We start from the raw sequence: 9,085 nt of genomic DNA, 5'->3' as shown, positions 1-9,085 counted from the left end.
TTTGACAATGCCGGATAAACATCCTACAGATCTGTCAGGGCTAAAATATTATTTGTAATAATTAGTGTAATAAGAAGACTAGGTTTGATGGAGTATGTGAATACAATTTTTAAGAATTTGATAACAGCCTTATTATATGTCTCTTGAAAACAATTATTAAAGAGTCTGTTTTGATTTTTTTCGCCTGACCAAATATTTTTCATGAAAAAGTTTAAAATTTAAGGGGAAAAATTGCCAAAAATTTTTTGAAATTTTTTTCCCCACCCCCAAAATTATTTTTTGTATTGGGCAATTTTTTTAATTAAAAACTTTAAAATTTTTTTAAAATTTTTAATTTATCTATTTTATCTTTTTATGTTTTCGAACATTTTAAGAAGGTTTTGGGTTTTTAGGGTTTTTTACAAAACAATAAAGGGACGGGTAAAAGAATACCCTTAAAGATTCTCCCGGAAAATTATTTCACTATCGTATTTAGTTATTTTAAAGGTTTTCACGTGGGAAGAATTTTATGTAAAGGAACCCCCTCATTTTTGGAGCATTCCGTGCACTTTTACGTCTACTGTACAAATTTTTAAATTACTAAATTTAACGGTTTTTTTAAAAGGAAGATGACTTAATCTTTCCATCATATTATTAATATTAAGAATATAAGTATGTACTATTCGCACAATGGATGTTTTAATGATTATAACTAATATGCGATGTTTTGTTTTTGAAACTTGCATTTATGATCAAAGAAAAACTTAATAATAATTTTGTCGGATAAAGATTGTTAGAATATAATGTCATTGGAAAATTTACTGGACACTACGAGAGCAGGTCAAAGATGCCCTAAACCTTTAGCAACTAGTAAACAATCTAATTGTGGTGGAAAGGAAATTAATGTTTTAGTTTTGGGGAAACAGTCGTCTGGAAAAACAGGTTAGAGACATGTTGTTTGTACATCAAATATGCATAGTGTATAATGAGTAAATATTGGAATAAAAATATACTAAATATAATTATATGAGGTTCAGATGCTTGGTGATGTCAAACATATTTCAGGTCTAATTATCTCAATACATCAATAAATAAATTGACAAGCCTTCATACAATTAAGGCAAATAAGGCATTAGGCAGTCATTGCTCGTCGGATACTTAAATATGCCCAATCTCATCAAGAGCAGTTTTGCATGTCGAAGGAAGTGTATTTTTCAGACCGTCAATAAGAAACAAAAAATTAGAGACGATATTTGGTGATTGGTAATTTGAATGAATTGAAGTAAGTTTGTTTTTCTCATTTCTTTTGAAATTTTTTGTTAATTTCAGCCTTGCTTTTCTCTAAACAGCCCTGTGAATGTCAGAATTGTCAGCAAAAATAAAAATGGATACCACATGGGGAAAATCTTTAAAAAGTAGTCTCGTCATTGAAAAGTGTAAAATTATATTGTGATAATTTTTCACTGTGAAATTATATTGTGATTATTTTTCACTGTGAAATTATAAAATATAATTTTCACGGATAAATCAGTAATTCACTTAAAAGTATAAAATAAAATCTCTGTTTTTCTCCCGTTGAAACACACAAGATTCTGTACTATATAGCTATTCAATCAATTAAATTTCAGCGTGCTGCCTTACTTCTACACACACAAAAAAGCAAACCCGTCTGAAACGTTGAAAATATCAAACATGTTAAGCAAAATCAAATTTCAAGAAATGAAAAGAAAATATTTTTAGTTACATTTGACATCGAATCATATATGCATTTGACCATCAGGTAGTAGTTATGATTTTAAACAGGCTGTAGTGAGTTTAAGAATTGTTGCAATGTTGGTTGCCCTTCTTAACAGTATATATTTAATATTATTATATTTTCGTTATATAAATCATAAAATCAACATAATAAGAAAGTATTGGATACATTTTGTTACATCGCTACATTGTGTAAGTTTAACACAAGCCATCACGGCAGTTACAGAAAAGTGATGAAATTTTGTCAGAAAACTTATGTTAATTTGTTCAAGACACATTTGGTGGATCAAACGGTCACTTTATTGACCTCGTTGGTTTTGATTCATATTGCATTTTTATTATAATGTTTTTCTTGTAAGAGAAAAAGATGATATTTTTATTTTAATTATCTTCCAAACATACCGTCTAACAAGCTATTTATTAACCTGTCTTTCTTAAAGCATTCTAGCTAGGATGAAATCAATTTACACTTTTATGCATGATCTGTATCTTGTTTTCAACAGTTATATAAATATATGTAAGTTAAAACAATAGTTCTCTAAGAACAATTTTTCTGTACACAATAAAGACTTTTATTTACAAAATGGGCCGATCTTAAATGTAATTGTAAAACAATATGAAGAATCAATTTTATTTTGTTTGTTTGATTACAATCATTGTCAAAATAAAATTTTCCATAAAAACTTAAACAAATATATTTTAAAGAAGGTTAGAGTAAATTTGTTGTTGTAAAGTGGAGTAAAAATGTTGAAAGGTGTTTGAGGAAAATGATATCATTGCTAGCGTCCAATTATACAAAGTAAAGATAAGTTAAGTTTTTGTGTGAGACAAGTTTCATTTAAATCCCTTTCAGTTATGTCTGATCACTTGTCGGGTAAAGTTTATTGGCAATCTAATTTCTTCATCACACGTTCAAAAAACTTCGGATTACGTCATTATCACGTTTTTTACTTGTTTTTATGTTAAACAAAATGGCGATAATTGTAATAATATGGCGAGTCGACAATGAATATTTACCTTTTTTACACTTTGATTGGAATATGTTTCCTCTTTTACTGCACTGAAGTGAAAAACATATAAAACAGGACTTTAAAAACAACAGTTCAACAAATGTTTTGATACATTCGCGAATCTCTTATGACCTTAAAAGTGATACAATCTTTTCCGTTTTTAAAATATTATTTAGCGTTATTTTACCAAAGCTAGAATTGACTGTTATAATCAAGCGTCGTTGTGATTTGTCTCGTTGATAACTTATTCTATTTCAGAAAAAGCAAAATTTGCTGTAACACCATTGAAGATATATTTTATATTTTATTCTTACATTTTACATACACTTGCAACACGACGCGACATAAAAAGGGTAACACCGAATGACATAACTACACAAAAAAAATACGGACAATTACCCTCAAGGATATGATTTAATTCCTATATGATTTATATCGTGAATATTCTGAAACTTTTTATTTTTCTCTTTCGCAAAATAAGACATTATTACTTTACCAATCGGCTTTAGATTAGTTATACCAGTTTTCTAAAAGAATGGTATCTATAACTAAAGCGCCTCGTACTTGCTGTGCCTTGTGCCCTCCTCGTTGCCCTGCTGGATGGTTTACAGATGGTCCTGTGTTGCTAATTACTGTTGTGGACTGCGTCTAGTGGACTTCTTGTCATATTGTCTGTTGACTTCGTCTTAAATGTCAAATGGTAATTTTGTTTTCCCGAACATTTACACTAAGCACCATCGTCTCTCATAACATTTAACAGAATTTTTGAAGAAAATCGCTATTGTTTCCCGATGACCGTGCTCAAAATAACACCAGGTACATGTTAAATGATATTCATCTCAAAAGGAACTATTGGCAGATCACGGCTGTTTTCAGCGTTCAATTATATCAACAATGAAACATAGTGCAAAGCCGTTATCTATTTTAAACCAACAGCAAAGAATAAGTGTGTTCTAAAAGATATCTGGAATGAATAAAAAAAATATAAAACCTAACGTATCTGACAGTATCTGACCGGATAACCTTTGTGCTGGTTATCATAGTATATAAAAAGTAGGAAATATGGACAATTTAATGAGATATGATTTGATTTGTTTTGATAATGTGATAGGAAATATGAAAAGTTGAACATTGAAAATATAAAATGTATGAAAATGCTTTTATTTTCAATTTTGAATTCAGTGAGAACGCCATTTTTGCGCTGATAAACAGTACAGTAAATAATAACAAATGCCCTGTAGCTTTCCGCCTTGGATATTTTTATTTTGAATTAATTTATCTCATTTACGTTCACGTGGTCATAATATAAATTTCGTATTATATTAGAAAAACTGAGAGATTAGAACAGCTATGGAAAGCAACGTTCACGAAACGCAGTTTACGTTTTGAATGATTATTCGGATACGTCCTAAAATGTGTCTGAATATAAATGAATTCATAAATCATTCTAGTTTATAGAGAATTTTCAGACGCCCTGCAATAACTTGTTAAATATATTCCGTCTTAAAAGCTGTGCACAAATAAACGAAATGTGTCTCATGGGGTTATTTAACAACAAACAACAATCACAATAATGTTCTAATAGGCGTAAAGGATTCTAAATTGCTTTTGTTTCGTAACACATTAGTATCTTGTTTATTTCGGCCACAGGTGCGAACGGGTTGTAATTTTTTAGGTGTGTAAATGAAAGGAATTTTTATATGATCATTGTGTATCTGAAGTATAGTAATGATATATTTTAACTAGTAAATGTTTGAAGCCTTGCGGTGGTACATAATTAATATGAAAATGCTTTACATTTATCGTCATTTCATATTTGCAACTAGTTTTTTTTAAATAGGAGGTGAGGTTAATCTGAAATGATTCCAAATTCAAAACATAAATGTCGTTTCTAATAATTATTTTTTCTCACAAAATATCGTATATACTTTTGCGGAACGAAAACTCAAAACCTTATTTTATTGACATTAAAGCAAATATTACTGTCCGATCATTTATATAAATTAGAAATACTTTTTTATCTTTAAAAGATTGTTCCGAACTGCATGCATTTTTTTAGAAATTCACGTATTAATTTTGTATCGTATCATCATTTCAAGAACAACGTCATAATTAGGAAATTCAGTACAATTAGCATTGTATGTGTCAAAAGTAACCGGTAAAAAATTAAGATAACATTACTTTGTAAATCAGATTTTTTTAGTTCAAGAAAAAAATAAGGGAGAATAGCTCTATTCATCATTTTTTATTATTTGATTTTAGCCAAGTTTGATATAAGTAGGTGAGAATTTTATATATTATATTATCATATAAAGTAATTACCTTAGAAAATATGTGTAGATAAATAGCCACGTTAAGGTCAAAAAAGTGAAAAACTAGGTCGACTTAAGGAATGTCTGTTCTTAAACATCAAATTTAATTTTCTTTTCCAGATTTTATCAGTTACTATAATTGTCTCTATTGTGTTGGTAATGATTATTGTATTTACATGTAGTTAACTTTCCTCCAATTCTATTTATCTATACTTTAGCTCTGAAAATCAAATGAAAGTAATCAATGAAAAATATTAATTTTCCAGAAAAACTGAAATGAGAAATAAATGTTCTTAAGACATCGAGTGCAATATATGTTTAGGACAAAATGCATTCAGTTTCATTTGCATGTGCATCAGATGTATGCATACACGATCATGTTATATATCGAGCCGCAAGGAAACCAATCATTAAAACGAATCAATAATACAGTAAACTTCCTAACTTATATATAAATTTTATTTAAGTGTTACGATTTTCTAAAGAAAAATGGCATTTTTCAAACGTGAAGTATTATAACTTTTTACATTTTTATATACTTCTAAATGTTGTCCCTAAGGTGAAGAGCTGATATGACTCAGCATAAGGAAGTGTCGAACTATTTTTCTTTATTGTTTCCCATCTTAGCTTGCATTACGTAGCATTTAGACACAGAGACCAATACTACCGAGAGGCTTGGCTGCTTTTGTTAAAATTATGTATTCATTCGTAAATTATAAATTTTATTTTTTGACAGTTTCTGAAATGACTAAAAGATGTTTAGTAAGTTGAAACTCTTTTTGTATAAACATTTATAGGTATAATTATGTAGTAGAAGCTTACTTAAACCATGTACTTTGCTGCTGGCAGCATTGCAAAATTGAGATACGTTCTTAAATAGGGTATTAAATCACTTTTTAGATAATAAGTGAGTAAGTATGGTATTGTTTCCAGGGAGATATGTATAAGTTCGAAAGCTTTAAAAAAATAAAATCTTAAGTAACACTAAAGACAACAATTATAAATAATATCCTCCAATTAGCGGTAAGTATGGTACAAATGTTATTTTAACAAGGGTAGAGACAGCATATTGACATCAAGCTTTTATCTACGATAAAAGAAATGCATATCCCAAATATCAAATCATTAAGGAATGCCTAGGTTTCATTGTCTTAAAAGAAAAAGATAACTTTGTATGTGCAAATTGTGAATTTCCATTATGTACTTAAGCATTTTGCACTACAACACAATTTATCGAAAACAGACAATGGTTTGAGGGAAGAAAATGTATATATTTGCTTGTTATCTAGTATCAACAATCTAATTAGATTACTGTAATGTTTAAGCACTGTTTTGAAAAACCGATGTGTTTTCTAGACCCATTAGTATTACATCTGCAAATAAAAGTTTTTTACATCTTACAATATATTAATATTATTGATATAAAAAGTCTGTATATATGTTTACTTCTCGTACATGTACTACATGTCACTCCTATTATAATGTACATTTTTATACATGGTAATACGTTCAACATAATTGTTGAGAACGGTTGTTATATGATAATATTTTAGAAGGATATCATTATAATTTAGTCAGTGTAAAAAGATGTAAATGTACAAAAATATTCAATAATTTGACAGCTTTGTAAGTTGATTTAAACAGGAATTGTATTAAGCTAAAAATCATGTTAATAATTACTTTATTTGACATGCTATGCAAAGCGCCTAAACAAATTATGTGCATTAATATAACGTAAGTGTAAGTAATTTCAGTCTCGTAGTTTTTTGTTGGTCCATTATGAAAGGCTTATAAACAGCACGCTCGTCTTTTCAGAGGGCTGGGTAGTCAAAAAAGGACACAAAGAAAGAGGAGCATAATTCTGCAAACATGCTAAGCAAACTAACCTACTCTTTTTCGTCAACAAATGTTTCAAATTTAAGGTGGATTCTGAGGGGGGAAATGCAAATATTTCAAGTAAAAAAGGCGAAATAATCTAGCAGTATAGCTTTCATGAGTATCTGTCACATAGAAATGCATTTCAAACATTGAAGTGAATCATAGGAAAATCAATAAAGCAATAGAAGATCATTGACTGCAAGACTTCAAAAAGACGATTACAATAAAACATAAAAAATAGTACTTTTATTATTATTGAATTTTGTTGATGAAAATGTGCACACTTTCTTTGCACAAACAAATAGTTTATACATGTATAACATATACAAAAACGTTTATATTATTAAGTCACAACTAATACAAAAAATAGTTTGTCTTATAAGTATTTATTTAGTAAACATGTTTTCGTCCCACTGTTGTTTACAAGAGCTTTGTCTTTCTTAATATTATATGTTATTAGTATATAATAATAAATCAGTATTCTATGTCCTGGCATGAGAAGAAATAAAGGTCTACTAATTGTTTGTGTAGTTTGTGTGGCAACTGTAAGAATAAAGAACAAGATTTATTGATATCAAATATTGATCAAATGAAGAATCACATTTTAGAACTTATACTAGAGACATCAAAGTCAAAATAGTTTATACTGATCTTAATATCATCTGTTTGTATGCACAACGTGTTAAAGTCTTCAGTTGCCAAAGTGATATAAATTTTATGATATTTTAATGAAAGAAATGATACGAACTGTGGAAACTGTGTCACGAAGAAAACATAACGGTAAATATTCCAGAAAGCACACAATAAATGGGCTATATTTAACAACAGAAACCTAATATATTGCACAACTTATGGTGTTTTGTCGCTTTGTTAGGCGTACGTAAAGTAAGTAACATACGTTAAACGTTTTTCAAACATTTATTTCTATTTGAATGCCCTTAGTAACGTTTACAATACTTTTGATAATTTTCAAGAAGTCTGTACAACACTGTTAAAACTTCTAAAAAATGTATTATTAATTGTTAAAATAGCATTGTGTGAACGAAATTATTTGAACACATCCTATCATTTTCAAATCCACTTTAAATTCTCACTCTTTGATTAACAAAAAAGCTTTTTTTACAGGTATGCATTTTTGTTTATATCATCAAGGTGGTTCGGTGTAATTGGAACATTCATGTGCCATTAATAAAATTCTGCATAAATTAACCAATCAACAGGTGTTTGTGAGATATAAGAAATCGCTGCATGCAAGTTGAAATACAAGTTCGGTAACTTTGATAGAAGTGAATTCATATATAAGCACAATATAAGTCCGGATCTCCTTACTTCTTTTAAGAAGATCTGATGACGTCCGTATATGTTTCGCCTTCTTTATAATTCGGATTTCCCGAGAAAGCTATTTTTAGCCATGCAATCAAACGGTTTTAATATAGGCATTAGAAAAAGATATCAAAATACCGTTACCCGTTGAAGTTAAACAAATTTTTGATATTTGTTAGAAAAAAAATGTTTGAAGTAATTTTAACAAATTAAAAATTAAATGAAATAATAAAGTCAATTTCAATGGCAAGTAATTTTGCCAGTTTACCTGTCGGCTATATGGACAACGCTATGTTTGTTCTCGAAATCGTGAAAATTACCTACTCAATATTGGTTTTCCTAGGCCACATCGCCTTCAAAATTATGAAAGCTCGTCGATGATTGGCTGTGTGAAACGTCACGAGAAAATGATTTCGTATTGAGTTACAGTCAGATCAAAATGCGGATCGTTATTTAGAGCTGATCAGATTGTATATAAGCAAATGTTACAAAGGTGTTAAAAGAGCAGAATTTCTGGGGACTTTAAAAAGTTATTGTACTACAAACGGAAATAATTATTATGTTTAAGTTAATATAATTATACATTTGGTTTGCCGTTAATATCGATGTATAATATTGATAGCAATATAATAAATGTTACTTATAACATTTATTTAATATTTATAATTATTATAGAATGTTGAGTAAAATAAATTTTCTGTACAAAGGCATTACTAATATTTTACCAAAATTTTAACATTGGTCTTTTCACTATGATTAACTTTAAAAATGTGGAAATTTATAACATATAAGAAACTGTCGATATTTAAATTATCACACAACTCAAAA

The 9,085-nt window shown here is 28.8% G+C and overlaps 1 protein-coding gene across 1 annotated transcript in view; it reads left to right on the top strand.

Annotated features, from left to right (window-relative positions):
* Window positions 1–593: 593 nt before the first annotated feature.
* The window catches only part of LOC132729693 (ras-related and estrogen-regulated growth inhibitor-like), a 45,518-nt gene continuing 37,026 nt past the window's right edge, over window positions 594–9,085 (top strand). The window contains exon 1 of the mRNA XM_060715516.1: window positions 594–921. Coding sequence (XP_060571499.1) covers window positions 783–921 — 139 coding nt within the window. The 5' untranslated portion in view covers window positions 594–782. The remainder of the gene's footprint in view (window positions 922–9,085) is intronic.

The sequence above is a fragment of the Ruditapes philippinarum genome, unplaced genomic scaffold (assembly GCF_026571515.1).
Source record: "Ruditapes philippinarum isolate M1 unplaced genomic scaffold, ASM2657151v2 ctg1519_1_1_1_1, whole genome shotgun sequence".
Lineage (NCBI taxonomy): Eukaryota > Metazoa > Mollusca > Bivalvia > Venerida > Veneridae > Ruditapes > Ruditapes philippinarum.
This window is presented reverse-complemented; position numbering and strand designations above follow the sequence as displayed.